The sequence below is a fragment of the Eschrichtius robustus genome, chromosome 11 (genome assembly GCF_028021215.1).
Source record: "Eschrichtius robustus isolate mEscRob2 chromosome 11, mEscRob2.pri, whole genome shotgun sequence".
Taxonomy (NCBI): Eukaryota; Metazoa; Chordata; class Mammalia; order Artiodactyla; family Eschrichtiidae; genus Eschrichtius; species Eschrichtius robustus.
Window position 1 is genome coordinate 105650195 of NC_090834.1, and position 26204 is coordinate 105676398.

The 26204-nt window shown below is 37.7% G+C and overlaps 1 protein-coding gene across 2 annotated transcripts in view; it reads left to right on the forward strand.

Moving 5' to 3' along the window:
* The first annotated feature begins 1059 nt into the window (after positions 1 to 1059).
* The window catches only part of LOC137771455 (organic anion transporter 7), a 37141-nt gene continuing 11996 nt past the window's right edge, over positions 1060 to 26204 (forward strand). Inside the window, exons 1-6 of one of the 2 annotated variants that reach the window (XM_068554823.1) lie at positions 1060 to 1113; positions 1339 to 1657; positions 2343 to 2446; positions 20949 to 21103; positions 21206 to 21374; positions 22510 to 22633. In XM_068554823.1, coding sequence (XP_068410924.1) covers positions 1577 to 1657; positions 2343 to 2446; positions 20949 to 21103; positions 21206 to 21374; positions 22510 to 22633 — 633 coding nt within the window. In that variant the 5' untranslated portion in view covers positions 1060 to 1113; positions 1339 to 1576. Of the gene's footprint in view, positions 1114 to 1250; positions 1658 to 2342; positions 2447 to 20948; positions 21104 to 21205; positions 21375 to 22509; positions 22634 to 26204 lie in introns of those variants that run through there. The other variant, XM_068554822.1, reaches the window with a different exon arrangement.

The following is a 26204-nucleotide window of genomic DNA, read 5'->3' on the forward strand; positions in this document are numbered from 1 at the left end:
TTAAGTGCAAAAAAAAGCCAGAAAGAAGCCAGATACAAAGGCCCACATATTTTATAACGTGATTTCTATGAAATACATGAATTAGGCAAATCCATAGAGACAGATGTGGATTAGTGGTTGCTAAGAGTTAGGGGTAAAGTGGGGAATGGAGTGTGACTCCTCGTGGGTACAGGTTTCTTTTGTGGTGACGAAAATGTTCTGTAATGAGAGCGTAGTCATGGATGCACAACTGTGAACAAATAAAATCCATGTAAGTGTATATTTTAAAGAGAATTATGTGTTATATGAATTATACCTCAATAAGGCTTCAAAAGAATTTTCAGTGGAAGATTTAGTGTTAACAAAGGTGACATTTTTCCTGTATTGCTCTTCAATTCTTCCATAGCACATTGTGCGTTTGCCATATATATGTTTTATAATATCAGATTGTAGTTATTTACATACCTCTCCCTTACTCACCATAGTCTTACACTTAAAGACCTTGTCTAGCACAATGCTGTGTTCCTAGAACAGAAAAGGTCCTCACAAATATTATCTGAATGAATCTATAAGCCTGTAAAAAATAAACTTCTCTATGCACTTACCACTGACTTAGCCCTCTGCCCTCCATCACTACCCACCCTGCCCCCATTTTGAGTAATTTATTTTCAGCGTGAAATCATGGTTTGATTTGACTTTAAGCAGAATAATGTCATTTACCAAAAGAAAAATATTGTATCATATTTCACTTGCTTTAAATTAACTCAGGACTATTTTCATTAACTCTTTTAATCAAAATTCAGTACTAAACAAGCAAAGCACTTACTTTCAGTACTTTTCACAGAAAAACAAAAAACGTTTCACTTTCGAGTCTGACAAATGACATGTTCTGAAAGGGACTGCAAACCATGTAGCAGGTTTATTTTATTTTATTTACAGATGTGTAGCTCAAAGTCCGATGTCACTTTGGGACACTGCTGACAAAAAGAATTTTCACAAAGTAGACCTTTAAACAGTTTTGTCAATTGCTGGAAGCACCTCAGCAAAATATTTCTCTGTGACTTTAAAGAAGACAGTTACCGACCTGATCCCCAAACAAGTTGGAGAAATAGCTTCCATGGCCTTGTTGTGAAGGTGAGACAGGGCCCACTGAGCTTACACTGAGATCAGGATCAATACACACTTAGTGTGTGACATAGTGAGAGGAAACTTCTCCTCCCTTTGAACTTCTCTAAACAGTCATTTTGCCTCCCCTTGGGGATCACTGCTCAGCTCAATGGCCTTTCAGGACCTCCTGGATCAAGTTGGAGGCCTGGGGAGATTCCAGATCCTTCAGATGGTTTTCCTTTGTATCTCCAGCCTCATAGTGTACCCCCATATTCTACTGGAGAACTTCACTGCAGCTGTTCCTGGTCATCGCTGCTGGGTTCACATCCTTGACAATGACACTGACTCTGCTAATGGCACTGGGACCCTCAGCCAAGACACCCTCCTGAGAATCTCCATCCCACTGGACTCAAACCTGAGGCCAGAGAAGTGTCGTCGCTTCCTCCTCCCCCAGTGGCAGCTCCTTCACCTGAACGGGACCTTACCCAACATGAGTGACCTGGACACAGAACCCTGTGTGGATGGCTGGGTGTATGACCAAAGCTCCTTCTCCTCCACTGTGGTGACTGAGGTAAGAGGTCCCATTTACATCTTATGAGTGCATGGTCTGGGTGTTTAAGGGTCACAGAGTAATGAACAAACTTCTAGACTTTTTAGTCACTATTAGGTGCTCATTCTTCATTCTTTCAGCAAATATTAATTACTTCTTTACTGAATGCCAGACACCTATATATTTAATGAGTCTAATGAACTCAAAAATAGATGTGACCTTGCTATTATATGGCTTTTATTTTTAAAAGACCAAAGGTTAAGCAAGTAATTTATGCGATGTGTTTAAAAGGTCAGTAATGCTCAGCCTGGCTTGAAAATTAGAAATATCAGGGCTGTTGATCAAAATCTCCAAGCACTGTACCCCAGAGCAACCATATGAGAAGATCTGTAATGAAATTCTGGCATCAGTAAATTTTTAAAGCTCCTCAAATGATTGCACTCTGTGGCCAAGTTTGAGAATCACTTATTATGGAATTAAAAAAGGCATCAATATAACCAACAGGTTTAGAGGAGGCTTCCTAAAGGAAGTTATGTTTAAGTTGATACCTGAATGGTAAAAGTCAACTAAAGTAAAAAAGGAAGCTGGAGAGGAAAAAGGGGCTGAAATAAAGAAACGTGTAAATCATTTAAACTGTTTCCATCAGGTTTCCACTGAGGGGTTATAAGTTGTGGAGCTCTCCTTTGTTGGTCTCCTTCTCTTCCAGTGGGACCTGGTATGTGAATCTCAGTCACTAAAGTCAATGGCCAAATTCTTGTTCATGGCTGGAATGCTGGTGGGAAGCATCATATATGGTCATTTATCAGACAGGTGAGTGTCTCTGGATCACAGCGCTCTTCACTCAGGTATTTTCATGAACTCATGAATCATTCTTCCATTAAGAAACACTTACGGCAAATTACACTGCCCTGGGGCTTCCTTGCTCCCCAGGGATCTAGAAACACAAACAAATGGAGAATTACAGTCCATGTGGCGAGGGCTATTTTATCATCTGCGAGCACTGTGTATGGGATACAGAAACAACATGTCCATCAGATATGGGAGCATTTTAGGATGAGGTTTAGAACAGAGGTGCCACAACATGTGGTTTATAAAGATGAGAAAGAGGTACCTATGGGAACAGAGAGAAAGATGTTTCACGTCATGAGATTCAACCTGTTCAATGATACAATATGGAAAACAGTGTTGCATGCCTTAGCCAGGCGGCCCTGTTCAGTCTCTCTTAGCTGAATGCTTGTGGAGTTTCAGAGCAAGGTCATCATGTCCCTGTTTCTCAAGTGTGATGGGTAGACATTCCTAAGAAACCTGTGTTATACATAGCAAAGTGTCTTGGTGGTGTATTCCAATGACTTTGATTTTTATTTTTGCTGAAACATTACTTTAAAGGTAAAGTTTTCAACCATGTAAGGTAATTAATCTAATGACAACTTCTGTCACCATTTGTGGTATTAGAAACTGGAATACCCTGTGCCTGACCATACCACTTCTGAATTAGACAGCCAACCATTGCCACCACCCAAGCCTGTCTCCTCTAAAGGGTATGGGGAATTAAGGTGCCCCTTACCACTACTAACATAATGTCATCTGTTATCTCAGGTGAAAACTGTGAATTCTGAATTTATGACCATATAAAAGGTACCTTATAAAAGTGTTCAGAGTCAGAATGTTCACTTCTAACAGTTCTGTAACACAGAACTACTCATCTTGCAGAAATAAAAATAAAACAATATATCTATGCTGATTGATTTTTGAAAAAGTTTCCAAGACCATTCAATGGGTAAAATTCGGCCCATTTAACAAATGGTGCTGTGACAATTGGATATCCACATGCAAAAGAATGTGAAAAAACCTAAAACCATAATAAATATTAACACAAAATGGATTAGCAACTTAAATATAAGATCTAAAACTATAAAACTCAAGAAAAAACAGGTGTAAATATACATGACTTTGGATTTGGCAGTGTACTTTTAGATATAACACCAAAAGTCTGAGTAACAAAAGAAAATATATATAGATAGGACTTCATCAAAATTAAAAACTTCTGCACATCAAAGGACATTATCAAGAAAGTGAAAAGATAACCTATCTGATGGGAGAAAATATTTGTAAATCATATATAAAGAATAAAGATAGGCAAATAGACCAAGGGAATAGGGTTTAGTATCTAGACTATACAAAGAACTCCTACAACTCAACAACAAAAAGACAAAAAACTCAATTTTTAAATGGGCAAAGGACTTGAATATACATTTCTTTTATGAAGTGATACAAATAGTGCATAAGTACATAAAAAGATGCTCAACATGATGTCATTTAAAAAATGCAAGTCAAAAACCACAATAAAATGCCACTTCACACCTACTAGGATGGCTATAATTCAAAAAAAAAAAAGGAAAATAACATGTATTCACAAGGATATAGAGAAATTAGAATCTTGTACATTACTGATGGGGAGGTAAAATGGTGCCACCACTATGACAAATACTTTGGGAGTTCTTCAAAAAGCTAAATTTAGGGAAACCACATGACCCAGCATTCCATTGCTAGGTATAAAACAGAAAGAATTGAAAACAGGAACTCAAACAGATAGCTTATACAACAGTGTCATTGCAGCATTACTCACAATAGCCAAAAAATGAAAACAACCCAAGTATCCATCAACAGATGAATGGTTAAAATGTGATATGTACATACAATGGAAATTGTTCAGCCATAAAGGAAATAAAGTTCTGAATCATACTAAAACCATGAAAACATGTAAAGTAAAATAAGACAGAAAAAACAGGACAAATATTTATGATTCCACTTATTTAAAATATGTAGAATAGGAAAATTCATAGAGAATAATGTAGAATATAGATACCAGAAGATGGGGAGAAAGAGGAATGGAGAGTTATTGCTTAATGGGTACAAAGTTTCTGTTGAGGATTTTGAAAAATTTTGGCAGTAGCTAGTGACGATGGTTGCACAACATTGTAAATGTAATTAATACCAGTGAGTGATCTATACAATCAAAAGTGGCTAAAATAGCAAATCATATTTTATATATTATACTGCAATTAAAAAGAAACTTAATCAAGAGCATGAGAAGACAAACCACAGACTTGGAAAAAATACTTGCAAAAGACACCTGAAAAAGAATTGTTATCCAAAATATACAAAGAATGCTTAACAAAAGGAAAATGAACATTCCAATTTAAAAATGGTCAGAAAACTTGAAAGACACCCCATCAAAGAAGTTATACAGATGGTAAATAAGCATATGAAAAGATGCTCCACAACATATGTCATTAGGGAAATGCAAACTAAAACAATGATATACTACTGCACACCTATTAGAATGGCAAAAAACCAAAACACTGACAACACCAAATGCTGACAAAGATGAGGAGAAACAGGAACTCTCATTCATTGCTGATGGGAATGTAAAATGTTACAGCCACTTTTGAAGACATTTTGTCAGTTTCTTACAAAATTAAGCACACTCTTGGCAAATAATCTAACAGTCATGTTCCTTGGAACTTTCTCAAAGGAGTGGAAAAGTTATGTCCACACAAAAACCTACTTGTGGATGTTCATAGCAGCTTTATTCATAATTGCCAAAACTTGGAAGCAACCAACATGTCCTTTAGTAGATGAACGCATAAATAAATTGTGATACATCAAACCATAGAATCTTATTCAATGCTAAAAGTAAATGAGCTATCAAGCCATGAAAAGACAGGGAGGAACCTTAGATATGTATCACAAAGTGAAAAAATCTAATCTGAAAAGGCTACATATTGTGTGATTCCAACTATATAACATTCTGGAAAAGTCAAAACTATGGAAACAGTAAAAGGATAAGTAGTTGGTAAGGGGGGAAATAAATGAATAGGCAGAGTACAGAGGTATCTTAGGGCAGTGAAACTACTCTTTATGATACTGTAATGGTAGGCACATGTCATTATACATTTGTCAAAACCCTTAAAATGTACAACACCAAGAGTGTATCCTAATGTAAACTATGAACATTGGGGGATAATGACGTATAATTGTAGGTTCATCAATCGTATCAAATGGATCTTTGATATTTAAAATCCTTGTTGGTTAGTTCCAAAATTTGTCTCATCTCAGGAGAAGATTTGAAAGATTTCCATTCTCTTGGGAATGAGTTCCATTTTCTTGGTTCTTCACATACCAAGATATTTTGAATTATATCTTGAATATCATAAATATTAAGTTGTGAAGATTCTATTTTCCATTATTATTCATCAGTAATACTGATTCCTTCATTTTAACAAGTAATTTTCATGCCTGAAATTAAACTAAAAACTGTTTCTTATGCAGCAGCTCTGACCTCAGTTTAGATCTTTGTCCTTAGTTGAACTTATTCTGCAGGTGTATGTTTCAGGGGCCATCTGGGGGATGTATGGTAGACACAATTATGGGATCCCCTCTTTACCACTTTCCCTTGCTGGAACCCCCACTTTTTTCATTGTTCCCAGTTTCCCACCACCTGTGCCCTGATTCTCCAGATTGCAGGATGGCAGGTTTTTTTCATGCACCTTTTTCACTTTACTGTGAGGACTGCACCTTATTCCAGGCTAACAACCATGGAAACAGGATCTTCTTTATATTGCTCTCCATCTGCTCTTATCTGAGAGAGTATACACACCCTGTTACAGTCTATCTGCTTTTGTTCACACTCACCTATGTTCCAGTAGTTTCTTTTTGTGTATGTACCTGCATTATATTTCTTTTCTGAGGGAATGGAGGGCAAATAATAGGGTTTAAGGCCTTTATTCCTGGAACCAGAAATGTGTGCATCAGAGGCTTTTAAGAGGAATATTTTAATACAATATTTTAAACCTCGTTCTTGAATCTCCATTGATAATTAACTGAGAGAGCCAGAATCATGTTAGGGAAGACATTTCAAAAGTCTGTCAAAATAGGTCTTAGGAAAGATGGTGGGAATATGAATTAGGAAGATGACCACAGAAATGGTAACAAATAGCTGGATTTGGGTCATAATTTGAGGACAATGCAGTAGAACTTCCTGATGCTTTCAGATTTTTAAGAAGGAGGTTATGGTGTGGCAGAGGGTCGAGGAAGATATCTATGTGTCCAGGCTGAGGAAATGGATGAATGCTGATACCATTTAGTGAGATGAAGGAGAATAGGGAATGAGGCACATACAGAGGAGAAAGTCAAGACTGCTGTTTTGGGGGAGGTGGCCAAGATGATTGGAGTAGGAAGACCCTGAGCTCACTTCCTCCCTTGGGCACACCAAAATTACAACTATTTACATAGCAACTATTGATAAGAAAGACCAGAATCTAGCAGGAAAAAAATCTTTTACAACTAAAGATATAAAGAAGGAACCAACCACAACAAGAGAGGTAGGAAGGGCAGAGATGCAGTATAGTCAATACCCATACCCCCAGGTGGGTGACCCACAAACAGGGAGGATAATTACAATTGCTGATGTTCTCCCCAAGAAGCAAGAGGCCCAAGCTTTACATTGATCTCCCCAGCCTTGGGGCCCTGCATCAGGAAGATGAGCCCCCAGAAGGTTTGGCTCTGAAGGCCAGCAGAGCTTAATTTCAGGAGAGCCAGAGGGCTTTGGGAAATAGAGACTCCACTATTAAAGGGCTCACACAAAATCTCACATGCTCTGCGATGCAGCACAGAAAGAGAAATTTGAAAGGAGCCTGGGTCAGACCCACTTGCTGATCTTGGGGAGCCTCCCAGAGATGCAGGTAGTGACTGGGACTCACCCTGGGGACATAGACACTGGCATCAGCCATTTGGGGAGCTCATTCTACAATGTGGACACTGCTGCTGGCTAGTGCCATTTTGGAATCCTTCCTCTCCCAGGACCTGGCCCTGCTCACCAGCTTGTCAACACCAGTACTGAGATGCCTCAAGCCAAGCAACTAGCCATGTAGGGACACAGCCCCACCCACCAGCAAGAGAGCAGCCTTAAGATCCCCTGAGGCCACAGCAACCCCAGCACACATCCCTTTCCACAAGAGGACCCAGGACCCAGCCACACACACCAGTGTGCCATCACTAGCCGCAGGACACCCAGGGCCCTGCAACCAGAGAATCTGGAACCCAGCTTCACCCACCAGATGGCCAGCACTAGCCCTGGGCCAGCCACACACATGACAGTGGACAGGCATCAACTCCAGGACCCACTGGGCCCCAGCCCTGCCCACCAGCAGGCAAACTCCAGCCCCAGAACCATGGCAGCTCCACTGCTCACCATGTCAGGACCAAGCCCATTCACCAGCAGGCTAACACCAGCTCCAAGGCACTTTGGGCCCCTCAGCCAGCTGCCCCAGGATCCAGCCCCACTCACCAACAGGCCAGAAACAGCTTTAGAATAACCCAGACCTCACAGCCAGGTATGTCAGGAACTGACCCAAACAACCAGCAGGTCAACACTAGATCTGGAACACTGGCCACAAAAGCAGCCACCCCAGAACACACCCACCAGTGGGCCAGCACTAGCCCTGGGACAATGCAGCACTCTAAATCAGCCTCCTTATAACTGAGCCCAGCCAACCAGCAGCCAGCAGCCTCTGCACAAGGCAGGGCCTGGCAACCAACTGGACTGGGGACCAGCAACTCCTATGAGACTGCCCACAGTAAGCATCCACAAAAACAGAAGGACCCATGCAGCCCCCATAGGGGGGACCTCTAGAGCATATAGCTCTGGCGACCAAAGGGAATTGCACCACTGGCATGCACAGGACAACTCCTACAAAAGGCCACTTCTTCAGATCAGGAAACATAACCAACCTACCAAATACATAGAAATAAAAACAGCAAATTATAAATAGAGCTAACACATATATATGGAACTTAAAAAAAAAAAAAAGTTCTGAAGAACCTAGGGACAGGACAGGAATAAAGATGCAGACAAAGAGAACGGACTTGAGGACACGGGGAGGGAGAAGGGTAAGCTGGGATGAAGTGAGAGTGGCATGGTCATATATACACTACCAAATGTAAAATAGATAGCTAGTGGGAAGCAGCTGCATAGCACAGGGAGGTCAGCTTGGTGCTTTGTGTCTAACTAGAGGGGTGGGATAAGGAGGTTAGGAGGGAGACACAAGAGGGAGAAGATATGGGGATATATGTATACATAAAGTTGATTCACTTTGTTATACAGCAGAAACTAACACACAATTGTAAAGCAATTATACTCCAATAAAGATGTTAAAAAAAAAAACCCCAGCAAATTAGGCAAAATGAGGAAACAGAGGAAAGACATTCCAAATGAAGGAACAAGATAGACCCCAGAAGAACTAAGTGAAGTGGAGATAGCCAATCTACCCAATAAAGAATTCAAAGTAATGATCATAATGATGATCAAAGAAATCGAGAGAAGATTGGATGAACAGAATGAAAAGTTAGAAGCTTTTAACAAAGAGTTAGAAAATATAAAGAAGAACCAAACAGAGATGAAGAATTCAATAACTGGAATGAAAAATACACTAGAAGGAATCAGTAGAGTAAGTGATAAAGAGGAAAAGATCAGCAAACTGGAAGACAGGGTAGTGGAAATCACTAAAGCTGAACAAAAGAAAAAGCAAAAGAAAAAAACAATAAAAGGAAATAAGTACAGTTTAGGAGACCTCTGGGACAACATCGAGTGGGCTAACATTCACATTATAGGGATCTCAAAAGGCGAAGAGAGAGAGAAAGGGGCAGAGAACATATGTGAAGACATAATAGCTGAGAACTTTCCTAACCTGGGAAAGAAAACAGACAGCCTGGTCCAGGAAGTATAAAGAGTACAAAACAGTATTAATCCAAGAGGACCACACCAAGACACGTTGTAATTAAAATGGCAAAAATTAAAGATAAAGAGAGAATATTAAAAGCAGCAAAGGAAAAGCAACAAGTTATGTACAAAGGAACTCCCATAAGTTTACCAGCTATCTTTTCAGCAGAAACTCAGCAGGCCAGAGGGAGTGGCACAAAATATTTAAGCTGATGAAAGGAAAAAAACTTTTGACCAAGAATACTCTACCCAGCTAGGCTTTCATTCAGATTTAATGGAGAAACCAAAAGTTTCACAGACAAGCAAAAGCTAAAAGAGTTCAGCACCACCAAACCAGATTTACAAGAAATGTTAAAGGGAAGTCTTTAAGTGAAAAAGAAAAGACCACAATAAGAAAAAAGAAAATTGTAATAAAAAGGGAAGATGGTGGAGTAGAAGGACATGCGCTCACTCCCTCTTGAGAGCACCAGAATCACAACTAACTGCTGAACAATCATTAACAGGAAGACACTGAAACTCACCAAAAAAATACCCTACATCCAAGACAAAGGAGAAGCGGCAATGAGATGGTAGGAGGGGTGCAGTCACAATAAAATCAAATCCCATTACCTCAGGGCGGGTGACTCACAAACTAGAGAACAATTATACCACAGAAGTCCACCCACTGGAGTGAAGGTTCTGAGCCTCACGTAAGGCTTCCCAACCTGGGGGTTCGGCAATGGGAGGAGGAATTCCCAGAGAATCAGACTTTGAAGGCTAGCAGGATTTGACTGCAGGACTTTGACAGAACTGGGGGAAACAGAGACTCCACTCTTGGAGGGCACACACAAAGTAGTGTGCACATGAGGACCCAGGGGGAAGAAGCACTGACCCCATAGGAGACTGAACCAGACCTACCTGCTAGTGCTGGAGGGTCTCCTGCAGAGGCCAGGGGTGGCTGTGGCTCACCATGGGAACAAGGACACTGGCAGCAGAAATTCTGGGAAGTACTCCTTGGCATGACCCTTCCTAGACTCTGCCATTAACCACACCAAAAAGCCTGTAGCCTCCAGTGCTGGGTTGCCTCAGGCCAAACAACCAACAGGGAGGGAACTCAAGCCCACCCATCAGCAGACAAGCAGATTAAAGTTTTACTGAGCTCTGCCCACCAGAGCAACACCCAGCTCTACCCACCACCAGTTTCTCCCATCAGGAAGTTTCCACAAGCATCTTAGATGGCCTCATCCACCAGAGGGCAGACAGCAGAAACAAGAAAAACTACAATCCTGCAGCCTGTGGAATGAAAACCACAATCACAGAAAGATAGACAAAATGAAAAGGTAGAGGGCTATGTATCAGATGAAGGAACAAGTTAAAACCCCAGAAAAACAACTAAATGAAGTGGAGATAGGCAACCTTCCAGAAAAAGAATTCAGAATAATGATGGTGAAGATGATCTAGGACCTCGGGAAAAGAATGGAGGCAAGGATCAAGAAGATGCAAGAAATGTTTAAGAAAGACCTAGAAGAATTAAAAAACAAAAGAGATGAACAATACAATAACTGAAATGAAAAATACACTAGAAGGAATCAATAGCAGAATAACTGAGGCAGAAGAATGGATAAGTGACCTGGAAGACAGAATGGTGGAAATCACTGCCATGGAACAGAATAAAGAAAAAAGAATGAAAAGAAATAAGATAGCCTAAGAGACCTCTGGGACAACACTAAACGCACCAACATTCTCATCATAGGGGTCCCAGAAGGAGAAGAGAGAGAGAAAGGACATGAGAAAATATTTGAAGAGATTATAGTCGAAACATTCCCTAACATGGGAAAGGAAATAGCCACCCAACTCCAGGAAGCACAGACAGTCCCATGCAGGATAAACCCAAGGAGAAACATGCCAAGACACATGGTAATCAAATTGACAAAAATTAAAGACAAAGAAAAATTATTAAAAGCAACAAGGGAAAAATGACAAATAACATACAAGGGAACTCCCATAATGTTAACAGCTGATTTCTCAGCAGAAACTCTACAAGCCAGAAGGGAGTGGCATGATATACTTAAAATGATGAAAGGGAAGAACCTACAATCAAGATTATTCTACCCAGCAAAGATCTCATTCAGATTTGACGGAGAAATCAAAAGCTTTACAGACAAGCAAAAGCTAAGAGAATTTGGCAACACCCAACCAGCTCTAAAACAAATGCTAAAGGAACTTCTCTAAGTGGGAAACACAAGAGAAGAAAAGGACCTACAAAAACAAACACAAAACAATTAAGAAAATGGTAATAGGAACATACATATCGATAATTACCTTAAATGTGAATGCATTTAATGCTCCAACCAAAAGACACAGGCTCTCTGAATGGATACAAAAGCAAGACCCATATATATGCTGTCTACAAGAGACCCACTTCAGACCTAGGGACACATACAGACTGAAAGTGAGGGGATGGAAAAAGATATTCCATGCAAATGGAAATCAAAAGAAAGCTGGAGAAGCAATACTCATATCAAATAAAATAGACTTTAAAATAAAGAATGTTGCAAGAGACAAGGAAGGACACTACATAATGATTAAGGTATTAATCCAAGAAGAAGATATAACAATTATAAATATATAGGCACCCAACATAGGAGCACCTCAATACATAAGGCAAATGCTAACAGCTATAAAAGAGGAAAACTTACACCAATGGACAGATCATCCATACAGAAAATTAATAAGAAAACACAAGCTTTAAATGACACAGTAGACCAGATAGATTTCATTGATATTTATAGGACATTCCATCTGAAAAGAGCAGATTACACTTTCTTCTCAACTGCACACAGAACGTTCTCCAGGATAGATCACATCTTGCGTCACAAATCAATCCTTGGAAAAGTTAAGAAAACTGAAATCATATCAAGCATCTTTTCCAACCACAATGCTATGAGATAAGAAATAAATTACGAGGAAAAAAACCTTAAAAAACACAAACACATGGAGGCTAAGCAATACGTTACTAAATAACCAAGAGATCACTGAAGAAATTAGAGGAAATCAAAAACTACCTAAAGACAAATGACAATGAAAACACGACGATCCAAAACCTATGGGATGCAGCAAAAGCAGTTTTAAGAGGGAAGTTTATAGGTATACAAGCCTACCTCAAGAAACAAGAAAAATCTCAAATAAACAATCTAACCTTACACCTAAAGGATCTAGAGAAAGAAGAACAAACAAAACCCAAAGTTAGTAGAAGGAAAGAAATCATAAAGATCAGAGCAGAAATAAATAAAATAGAAGCAAAGAAAACAATAGCAAAAATCTTCTTCTTTGAGAAGATAAACAAAACTGATAAACCTTTAGCCAGACTCATCAAGAAAAAGAGAGAACTCAAATCAATAAAATTAGAAATGAAAAAGGAGAAGTTACAACAAACACCGCAGAAATATAAAACATCATAAGAGACTCCTACAAGCAACTCTATGCCAATAAAATGGACAACCTGGAAGAAATGGACAAATTCTTAGAAAGGTATGACCTTCCAAGATTGCACCAGGAAGAAATAGAAAATACAAACAGACCAATCACAAGTAATGAAATCGAAACTGTGATTAAAAATCTTCCAACAAACAAAAGTCCAGGACCAGATGGCTTCACAGGTGAATTCTATCAAACATTTAGAGAAGAGTTAAACCCATCCTCTTCAAACTCTATCAAAAAATTGCAGAGGAAGGAACACTCCCAAACTCATTCTATGGGGCCAACACCACCCTCATAAAAAACCAGGCAAAGATACTATAAAAAAAGAAAATTACAGACCAATATCACTAACGAATATAGATGCAAAAATCCTCAACAAAATACTAGCAAACAGAATCCAACAACACATGAAAAGAATCATACACCATGATCAAGTGGGATTTAACCCAGGGATACAAGGACTGCTCAATATACACAAATCAATCAATGTGAAACACCATATTAGCAAATTGATGAATAAAAACCATATGCTCATCTCAATAGATGCAGAAAAAGCTTTTGACAAAATTCAACACCCATTTATGATAAAAACTCTCCAGAAAGTGGGCATAGAGGGAACCTACCTCAACATAATAAAGGCCATATACGACAAACCCACAGCAAACATCATTCTTGATGGTGAAAAACTGAAAGCATTTCCTCTAAGATTAGGAACAAGACAAGGATGTCCACTCTGCCACTATTATTCAACATAGTTTTGGAAGTCCTAGCCACAGCAATCCAAGAAAAAGAAACAAAAGGAACACAAATTGGAAAAGAAGAAGTAAAACTGTCAGTGTTTGCAGATGACAAGATACTATACATAGAGAATCTTAAAGATGCCACCAGAAAACTACTAGAGCTAATCAATGAATTTGGTAAAGTTGCAGAATACAAAATTAATGCACAGAAATCTCTTGCATTCCTATACACTATCAATGAAAGATCAGAAAGAGAAACTAAGGAAATAATTCCATTCACCATTGCAACAAAAAGAATAAAATACCTAGGAATAAACCTGCCTAAGGAGTTGAAAGACTTGTATGCAGAAAACCATAAGACACTGATGAAAGAAATTAAAGATGACACAAGCAGATGGAGAGATATACCATGTTCTTGGATTGGAAGAATCAATATTGTGAAAATGACAATACTACCCAAAGCAATCTACAGATTCAATGCAATCCCTATCAAATTACCAGTGGCATTTTTTACAGAACTAGAGCAAAAAATCTTAAAATTTGTATGGAAACACAAAAGACCCCGAATAGCCAAAGCAATCTTGAGGGAAAAAAACAGAGCTGGAGGAATCAGATGCCCTGACTTCAGATTATACTTCAAAGCTACAGTAATCAAGACAATATGGTACTGGCACAAAAACAGAAATATAGATCAATGGAACAAGATGAAAAGCCCAGAGATAAATCCATGCAGCTATGGTCAACTAATCTATGACAAAAGAGGCACGGATATACAATGGAGAATAGACAGTCTCTTCAATAAGTGGTGCTGGGAAAACTGGACAGCTACATGTAAAAGAATGCAATTAGAACACTCCTTAACACCATACACAAAAATAAACTCAAAATGGATTAAAGACCTAAATGTGAGGCTAGACACTATAAAACTCTTAGAGGAAACCATAGGAAGAACACTCTTTGACATAAATCACAGCAAGATCTTTTTTGACCCACCTCCTAGAGTAATGGAAATAAAAACAAAAACAAACAAATAAGACCTAATGAAACTTAAAAGCTTTTGCACAGCAAAGCCAACTTTAAACAAGACGAAAAGGCAACCCTCAGAATGGGAGAAAATATTTGCAAATGAATCAACGGACAAAGGATTAATCTCCAAAATATATAAACAGCTCGTGCAGCTCAACATTAAAAAAACAAACAACCCAATCCAAAAATGGGCAGAAGACCTAAATAGAAATTTCTCCAAAGAAGACATACAGATGGCCAAGAGGCACATGAAAAGCTGCTCAGCATCACTAATTATTAGAGAAATGCAAATCAAAACTACAATGAGGTATCACCTCACACTGGTTGGAATGGGCATCATCAGAAAATGCACAGACAACAAATGCTGGAGAGGGTATGGAGAAAAGGGAACCCTCTTGCACTGTTGGCAGGAATGTAAATTGATACAGCCACTATGGAGAACAGTATGGAGGTTCCTTAAAAAACTAAAAATGGAACTACCATATGACCCAGCAGTCCCACTACTGGGCATATACCCAGAGGAAACCACAATTCAAAAAGACACATGTATCTCAATGTTCATTGCAGCACTATTTACAATAGCCAGGTCATGGAAGCAACCAAAGTGTCCACTGACAGGCAAACAGATAAAGAAGATGTGGTACATCTATACAATGGAATATTACTCAGACATAAAAAGGAACAGAATTGGGTCATTTGTAGAGACGTTGATGGACCTAGAGACTGTCATACAGAGTGAAATAATTCAGAAAGAGAAAAACAAATATCATATATTAACGCATATATGTGGAATCTAGAAAAATGGTACAGATGAACTGGGTTGCAAGGCAGAAATAGAGACACAGATGTAGAGAACAAACGTATGGACGCCAAGGGGGAAAAGTGGAGGGGGGGGGCTGGATGAATTGGGAGATTGGGATTGACATATATACACTAATATGTATAAAATAGATAACTAATAAGAACCTGCTGTATAAAAAAATATAAAATAAAATTCAAAAAAAAAGAAAGAAGAAAATTGTGAAAGGAAAAATCTCATTGGTTAAGGCATATATACAGTAAAGGTAGTAAATGAACCAGGTATAAAGCTAAAGGTTAAAAGAAAATTAGTTAAATCATCTCTATGTGCAATAAGTATTTAAAGGTTTCCAAAAACAAAAAGATGTAAAATATGACGTCAAAAAAAATAATTGTTGGGGGAGGGGAGTAATAATGCAGCGTTGTTAAAATGCATTTAACTTAAGAGATCAGCAGCTTAAAATAATCACACATATATAGAGACTGATATATATGTACCTCATGGTAACCAGAAACCAAAAACCTATAATAGATGCACTCCCCACCCCCCCAAAAAAGAGAAATGAATTCAAAGATAACAATAAAGATAGTAAAATCTATCACAAGTAAAATCAAATCACAAGGGAAGAGGACAAAAGAGAAGAAAGGAACAAAAAAGAACTATAAAAACAATTAACAAAATGACAATTAGTACATACCTAACAATAATTATTAAAAATGTAAATAGACTAAATGCTCCAAATGAAAGACATTGTGTTGCTGAATGGATACACACACCTAAACAGACCCTTATATATGCTGCCTACAAGAGACTTACTTCATATCTAGAGACACATACAGGCTGAAAATGAGGGAATGGAGAAAGTTATTCCATACCAATGGAAATCAAAAGAAAACCAGAGTAGCAATACTTATATTAGACAAAAGAGACTTTAAAGCAAAGACTGTAACACGAGGCAAAGAGGACCATTGCATAATGATCAAGGGCTCAATTCAGGAAGAAGATATAAAAATTATATATATATATATATATATATACACACAAATATACATATATATATGTATGTGTGTGTGTGTATACATATATAAAACATAGGAGCACCTAAACACATAAAGGAAATATTTACAGACATAAAGGGAGAAATCAACATGGCACAATAATACTAGGGGACTTCAACACCTCAATTACACCAATGAAGACATCTTCCAGACAGAAAATCAATAAGGGCTTTAAATGACACATTAAATCAGATGGAGTTAATTGATATATACAGAATATCACATCAAAAAGCAGCAGAATACACATTCTTTTCAAGTACTCATGGAACATTCCCCAGGATAAGTCATATGATAGGGCACAAAACAAGTCTCAGTAAATTTAAGAAAATTGAAATCATATCAAGCATCTTTTCTGACAACAATGCTATGAGACTAGAAATCCAATACTAGAAAAAAGCTGCAAAAACCACAAGAATGTGGAGGTTAAACAAATGCTACTAAATAACCAATGGTTCACTGAATAAATCAAAGAAGAAATTAAAAAATACCTAGAGACAAATGAAAAGGAAAACACAGCAATCTGAAATCTATGGGATACAACAAAAGCAGTACTAAGAGGGAGTTTTAAACAAGCTTACCTCAGAAAACAAGAAAAATCTCAAATAAACAATCTAAACTTACACCTAAAGGAACGAGAAAAAGAAGAACAAACAAAACCCAAAGTTAGTAGAAAGAAAAAAAATCATAAATATCAGAGCAGAAATCAATAATACATTAAAAGTATCACAAACCACGATCAAGTGGGACTTATCCCAGGGATGCAAGAATGGTTGAATATCTGTAAATCAATCAATGTGATACACCACATTAACAAACTGAAGAATAAAAATCATATGATCATCTCAATAGATGCAGAAAAACCTTGACAAATTGAATATCCATTTATGATTTAAAAAAAAACTCTCAACAAAGAGGGAACATACCTCAACACAATAAAGGCCATATATGACAAGCCCATAGCTAAGTAGCATCATGCTCAATGGTGAAAAATTGAAAGCATTTCTAGTAATATCAGGATGAAGACAAGGATGCCCACTCTCACCAATTTTATTCACTTTTATTTACATAGATTTGGAAGTCCTAGTTACAACAACCAGATGAAAAAAGAAATAAAAGTAATCCAAATTGGAAAGGAAGAAGTAAAACTATCACTGTTTGTAAATGACAAGATACTATTCACAGAAAATCTTAAAGATGCTACCAAAAAACTACTAGAACTCATCAATGAACTTGGCAAAAGTTACAGGATATAAAATTAATACAGTAAGTTGCAAACTTTCAAAGATGTGAATGTGCCCAGAGAAAGGACAAAGAGAGAGAAGAGGAAGAAAAAGTAACGGAAGAACCAAAGAGATTCATGACGCAGGAGATGGCAAGGGGATTTTCTCTCTTTGAGGAGGCACTGTTAGTTTTTGAGACACAGGACCAAAATGTAGAACAGTACATGAAGTTTGCAGCAGCCATTCAGAATGCAATCCAGTGCTACTGTGTCATCTATGATGAGAAATTAAAAAAAAAAAAAAGATCTCCTACCAAGACATCACTGGATTGGTTTTTCAAGAGGGTAGATAGAATTGAATCTGTCAAGGAACCAGAAGCTGTGCCATCAGCGTCACCCATGAGTGCAACTGCAGCTTGCACTCAGTCTCCTATTGCTGACGATCTTTCAGCTCTACCATCTCCCACCTCCCTTCCCTCCTCCAGTCAGTAACTCTTCTTGCCTGTTCACTTGATGCCAGCTCCTGTATGCCAGCTGTTTTACTGTACTACTGTACTTTTCAAGGTACTGTACTATAAGATTAAAAATGTTTTCTTTATTTTTGTGTTTGTTTTTTATGTATTATTTGTTTGAAAAGTATTATAAACCTATTACAGTACAGTACTGTACTGTACAGCTGATTGTGTTAGTTGGGTACCTAGGTTAACTTCGTTGGACTTACGAACAAATTGGACTTACGAATGTGCTCTCAGAACGGAACTCGTTCATGTATAGGGAACTTACCATATACAGAAATCTGTTGCATTTCTATACACTAACCAAGAAACTATCAGAAAGAAAAATTAAGAAAACAATCCCATTTACAATTGCAACAAAAAGAATAAAATTCCTAGGGATAAGTCCAACTGAGGGAGTAAAAGACCTGTACTTGGAAAATTATAAGACACTGATTAAAGAAACTGAAGACAACAAAACAAATGGAAAGATAAACCGTCCTCAAGGATTGGAAGAATAAATATTGTTAAAATGACCATACTGCCCAAGGCAATCTCCAAATTCAATGCACTCCCTATCAAAATACCAATGGTATTTATCACAGAACTAGTACAAATAATTCTAAAATTTGTACGGAAACATGAAAGACCCCAAACAGCCAAAACAATCCTGAGAAAAAAGAACAAAGCTGGAGTATCATGCTCTCTGGTTTCAAACTATACTACAAAGCTACGGTAATCAAAACAGTATGATACTGGCTCAAAAACAGACACATAGATCAATAGAACACAATAGAAAACCCAGAAATAAACCCACATTTATATGGGCAATTAGTCTCATCAAAGGAGGCAAGAATATACAATGGAAAAAGACAGTCTCTTCAATAAATGGTGTTGAGAAAACTGGACAGCTACACGCAAAATAATCAAACTAGACCACTCTCTCACACCAAGCACAAAAATAAATTTAAAATGAATTAAAGACTTATATGTAAGGCCTGAAACCATAAAACTTCTAGAAGAAAACATAAGAAGCACACTCTTTGACATGGGTCTTAGTAATTTTGAGGGGGGGGGGTGTATGTCTCCTCAGGCAAGGGAAACAAAAGTAAAAATAAACAAATGGGACTACATCAAACTAAAAAGCTTTTACACAGGGAAGGAATCTATCAACAAAATGAAAGGTTACTACTTAATGGGAGAAGATACATACAATAAGGGGATAATATCCAAAATATACTGGAATTCATAGAACTCAACATCAAAAAAGCAAACAACCTAATTAAAAAGTGGGCAGAGGATCTGAATAAACATTTTTCCAAGGAAGACATACAGATGGCCAACAGACACATGAAAAGATGCTCAGCATCAGCAACCATCAGAGAAATGCAAATCAAAACCACAATGAGAAACCACCTCACATCTGTCAGAATGGCTACTATCAAAAAGACAATAAATTAGTGAGGATGTGTAGACAACGGAACGCTTAGGTACTGTTAGTGGGAATGTAAATTGGTGCAGCCACTATGGAAAACAGTGTGGAGATTCCTCAGAACTTAAAAATAGAACTACCGTATGACCCACAAATTCCACTCCTAGGTATTTATCTGAAGAAAACAAAAGCAATAATTCAAAAAAATATATGCACCCCTAAGTTCATTGCAGCATTATTTACAATAGCCAAGATATAGAAGCAACCTAAGTGCCCATCAATAGATTAATGGATAAAGAAGATATGTTTTATATATATATATATGAAACATATAAAACATATGAAAGAATGAAATCTTGCCATTTTCAACAACATGGATGGACCTAGTGGGTATTATGCTAAGTGAAATAATTCAGACAGAGAAAGACAAGTACTGATTTCACTTATATGTGGAATCTAAAAAAGAAAACAGTGAACAAACATAACATAACAGAAACAGTTATAGATATGGAGAACAAACAAACAGGTAGTTACCAGAGGGGACAGGTGTGTGGGGAAAGAAATAGGTGAGGGAGATTAAGAGGTATAAACTTCCAGGTGCAAAATAAATGAGTCAAGGGTATGAAATGTACAGTGTGGGGAATATAGTCAATAACAATGTAATATCTTTGTATGGTGACAGACTAGACTTATCGTGGTGATCATTTTGAAATGTATAGAAATATGGAATTACTATGTTGTGTAACAGGAACTAACACGGTGTTGTAGGTCAATTATACTCCAAAAACAAACTCATAGAAAAAGAGATCAGTTTTGTGGTTACCAGAGTCGGGCATGAGGGGAGGGGGAACTGGATGAAGGCAGTCAAAAGGTAGAAACTTCCAGTTATAAGATAATAAGTACTAGTGATGTAATGTATAACACGATAAATATAATTAACACTGCTGTGTGTTATATATGAAAGCTGTTAGGACAGTAAATCCTAAGAGTTCTCATCACAAGGAAATTTTTTTTCTATTTCTTTAATGTTGTATCTATATGAGATGATGAATGTTCACTAAACACTGTGATAATCATTTCATGATGTATGTAAGGCAAATCATTATGCTGTACACCTTAAACTTGTCCAGTTCTGTATGTCAATTATATCTCAATAAAACTGGGGAAATAAAGAAAAACAGAAAACATTTTAAAATGAAATAAAAATAACAAAACATCCCCTCAATTTCAAAGTGTGTCTTCTTTTTGTTCATTTCTACAACAGGTTGTTACTATTACTATATCTAACCTGTTTCCATTTCTCAGGTTTGGGAGGAGGTTCATGCTCAGATGGTGTTTTCTCCAGCTCGCCATTACTGACACCTGTGCAGCCTTTGCTCCCACCTTCCTCATTTACTGCTCCCTACGCTTCTTGGCTGGGTTTTCTACCATGAGCATCCTGACAAATATTTCTGTGCTTAGTAAGTCAAAACTTTGGGTCTTTGACATTTTCCAAGCCTTAACTTTGACTTTGAAATTCTAACTTTGTTTGAAGTCAAAATCCTGTTTGTGTTTTCTTTCAGTTGTAGAATGGACAGTGCCCCGATTCCAAGTCATGGGAATGACCATGTCAATCTGTGCTGCTTGCATGGGACAGATCGCCCTAGGAGGACTAGCTTTTGCCATTCGAGACTGGCACACCCTTCAGCTGGTGTTTTCTGTACCATTATTTGTCTTTTTTCTTTCCTCAAGGTATAAGCTTTCTTACTTCCTTTGTCTTAGAGGATCCTAGATGCAAGGTACCTGAAGTTAGGATGCAAGAATTTTGGTTGGTCTTAGTCAACACTTGAGCATATGCTCTACTAATCTGTGCCCTATGTACACTTAAAGAAGCAGAACGGGTAGGGTTGCCAGATAATATCAAGGGCATTCAGTTAAACTTGAATTTTAGATAAAACAATAAACTTTTCGTATCGTATGCCAAATATTGTGTGGAGCATAGTTACACTAAAAATTATTCATTGTTTATATGAAATTTCTATTTACCTAAGAATTCTGTATTTTTATTTACTAACCAGATAAAATAGTGTCTCATTAAAGTAAAATTTCAAACAAACAGCAAACACTTTTCAGTGCATGTCCAAAATATTGCATGGGACATAGTCATACTCAAGAATTACCCATATTCACTGTTTATCTGAATTCAAATTTAACTAAACACAGTGGGTTTTTTTTTGTTGTTTGTTTGTGCTTTTTTTAGATTTTATTTATTTACTTTTGGCTGCCTTGGGTCTTCGTTGCTGCGCGCGGGCTCTCTCCAGTTGTGGCGAGTGGGGCTACCCCTCGCTGTGGTGCGCGGGCCTCTCATTGGGGTGGCCCCTGTTGTTGCAGAGCACGGGCTCCAGGGTGCACGGGCTTCAGCAGTTGTGGCACGCAGGCTCAGCAGCTGTGGCTCGTGGGCTCTAGAGTGCAGGCTCAGTAGCTGTGGCGCACGGGCTTAGTTGCTCCGCGGCATGTGGGATCCTCCCGGACCAGGGCTCGAACCCGTGTCCCCTGCATTGGCAGGCAGATTCCCAACCACTGCGCCACCAGGGAAGCCCAAACACAGTGTTTCATTTGCTAAAACTGATAATATCCCCCTGAATAATGTGGGGAGGGCACTATGACTCCAACTCTACATTCCCGGCAGTGAAGGTGTACTGCATGGAGAGGTCATCTTCACAGCTTCCTAGTTATGGTACAAAAGAACATAAGTTTATATTTCCTGGTACAACAAAACAAGAGATAGGTATTAGATGGGAGAGGAGAGGCATTTCAGGAAAAAGCCTATGTGAAAAAAAATGGGCAAATGAAAGTTGATGGCACCTCTGTCCTCTTCTTTGATCAGGTGGCTGGCAGAGTCTGCTCGGTGGCTGATTATCACCAACAAACCCGAGGAGGGCTTAAAGGAACTTAGAAAAGCTGCTCACAGGAATGGAAGGAAGAATGCTGGAGACGCCCTAACCATGGAGGTGAACAGGAGAGGGAGTTGGTTATGGAATATAGGAAAGACATGACCTGACATATACACTAGTCGGTGTCCATAAAGTGAATAAACGGTGGGAACACTGGTGTGGTTTGGGGTCTTCTTACCTCATTGTCCTGGTCTTCAATAGCTGTCAACATGGTTTGAGTGAACATTAGGATGCTGATGTCGAAAGGACTGGATGCAGATATTTTACTCAACAGAGGCAGATAACGCATGTATGTGGAATCTAGAAAAATGGTACAGTATTTATGATTGTAAAGGTTGTTATTGTTCTCACTTTGTATTAGAGAAAGTAACAAAAACTAATCCATTTCTTTCCAATTAACATTTCAATGGTTTTTTTTTTTTTTCAGGATGGTAAGGCAAGTTGAAGGGCAGCTTAGTGACCATGCAGAATAGAGCATAAGGAGGCTTATTTGTCAAGTCAATCATATATGCTTCCATTCATGGTATATTTACTGAAAGGGCATTCTGTTCTATATAGGAAATATGGTAATGACCACAATAGTCCAAATCCCTGTTTTGTGGAGTTTACATCCTACTTATTACAAGTTCCAAGAGCGTGACTGAGTGGAAATGCTTCAAAGAGGTCTTTCTCTTTTTTTATTTTCCACCCCAGGTATGGAAGGCAGACGCTGCTGTATGTCATAAAGTAGACCATTCATCATGTCGTGAACATATAAATTATTTATTGAAAAAATGTAGTAGGCATGGTGCTTGGTCATGCATAGCAGTTTGAGTCAGAATTCCATTTTTCACAGAGCTTTAATATTAATAAGAGAAATTTTAACATATGTTTTAAAATAACTTTTATTGTGGTCAAAATGCATAGGATGAAATCTAAAAATTTTAACTGTACAATACAGTATTGTTAACTATAAGTACAATGAGCTCTAGGACTTTTTCATCTTGCATGACTAAAACTCTATACCCATTAAACAACAATTTCTCAATTCCCTTGTCCCCAGTCCCTGGTGACCACCATTCTACTTATTGTTCTATTATTTTAATATTTTAGATACCTCATATAAGTGGAATCATGCAGTATTTGTCCTTCTACGAGAACTATTTATCCTTTTGTGACTGACTTACTTCACTTAGCAAAATTTTCAAGATTCATCTATGATACAGCATATGGCAGGATTTCCTCATCTCTATGGTTGAATAATATCCTATGGTATGAATATGCTACATTTTCTTTATCCATTCATCCATTGATGGGCATTTAGGTTGTTTCCATATGTGAATAGTGTGGTAATGAATATGAGTATGCAAATATCTCTTCAAGATCCTGTGTACAATTCTTTTGGCTATACAACCATAATTGATATTGCCAGATCATATGGTATTTCTGTTGTGAACTTTTTTGTTTGCAACGATAAGAGAATGAAAAGAATGCTAATAGAGACAAGGAGAAATCATCTGCCCTCATTTAACAGGAAAAAGAGAGTGCTAGGAGCTAGACAGCCAAAGAGAAGCAATAAAACATTTCTGCAAATAAGTTCAATTGCACGTGTGATAGATTTTTAAAAACACACTTTATTGAGGTATGATTAACATACAAAGAGCTGTACATATTTAATGTACACAACTTGATGTATTTGCAGATGAGTATACATCTAAATATCATCACCACAGTTTATGCAATAAACATATCCAGTACCTCCTAAAACTTTCTCTGCCCTTTATTCATTATTTTTTTGTGATAACACTCAACATAAGATCTACCCTCACAGCAAATTTTAAGTATACAGTACAGTATTATAACCCTAGACACTAGACTGTAAAGTAGATCCCTAGGATTGACTTATCTTGCACAACTGAAACTTTGTACTCTATGACAAATATTTCCCCATTTCTCACATCCCCCAGCACCTGGCAAACACCATTCTACTCTCCGCTTCTTCGAGTTTGACTCTTTTAGATTCCTCGTATAAGTGGTATCATGTAGTATTTGTTCTTTTGCACATGGATTATTTTACTTAGCATAATGACCTCTAGGTTCATTATGCTGTGGAAAAGGGTGGAATTTCCTTCTTTTTATTGCTGAATAATATGCCATTTTACATATATATGTGTATACACACACACACATATATATATTTTCTATTCATCCATGGATGGACATTTAGGTTGTTTCCATATCTTAGCTATTGTGAATAATGATCCAGTGAACATGTGAGTGCAGATATCTCTTCAAGATCTTGATTTCAATTCCTTTGGATATATACCCAGAAGAGGGATTACAGGATAATATACTAGTTCTATTTTTAATTTTTTGAGGAAACTCCATACTGTCTTCATAGTGGCTACACCATTTCACATTCCTAGCAGCAGTGTACAAGGGTACACTTTTCTCCACATCTTCACCAACACTAATTACTTTTTTTTATAATTGCCATCCTAACTGGTGTGAAGTGATAACTCGTAATTTTGATTTGCCTTTCCCTAACAACTAGTGGTGTTAAGCACTTTTTCATGTACCTCTTGGCCACTTGTATGTTGTCTTTGCAGAAATGTGTATTCAGTTCGTATGCCAATTTTTTAATTAAGTTATTTGCCTTTTTTACTATTGAGTTGTACGAGTTTCCTGTGTACTTTGGATATTAACCCTCTATAAGACATACGACTTGCAAATATTTTCTCCCATTCTGTAGGTGCTTTTTCATTTTGTCAGTTATTTCCTAGCTGTGTAGAAGCTTTTCAGTTTGATGTATTTAGTACAATTTGTCTATTTCTGCTCATGGCCTATGCTTGTGGTGTCACATCCAAAAAATTATTGCTAAGACCAATATCAACAAACTTTTCTCCTACGTTTTCTTTAGGAATTTTACAGTTTAGATCTTACATTTTAGTCTTTAATCCATTTGTGTTGATTTCGTGTATAGTGTAAGTTTCCAGTTTCATTCCTTTGCATGTGGATATCCAGTTTTCCCAACACCATTTATTGACAATATCCTGTCCCCATTGTGAATTCTTGGCACAACTGTCAGAAATCAATTGTCTGTATATGCATGAGTTTATTGCTGGGCTCTCTACTCTGTTCCATTTGTCTATATGTCTGTTTTTGTACCAGTATCACACTCTTGGTTACTGTGGCTTCGTAATATATTTTGAAATCAGAATATGTGATGCTTCCAGCTTTGTTTCTGTTCAAAAATGCTTTGACTCTGTGCTTTGTGACCACCTAGAGGTGTGGGATAGGGAGGGTGGGAGGGAGGGAGATGCAAGAGGGAAGAGATATGGGAACATATGTATATGTATAACTGATTCACTTTGTTATAAAGCAGAAACTAACAAAAAAAATGCTTTGACTGTGGGAATCTGTGTTTCCATATGAATTTTAGGATTGTTTTTTCTATTTCTGTAAAGAATGCCATTGGGATTTTGACAGGGATTTATTGAATCTGCATATTGCTTTGTGTTGTATGGACATCTTAACAGTATTAATTTATTTGTTTAATCCATGAACATGATGTCTCTCAATTTTCTAGTATCTGCCTTAATTTCTTTCTTCAGGGATTATAGTTTTCAGTATACAAGTCTTTCACCTC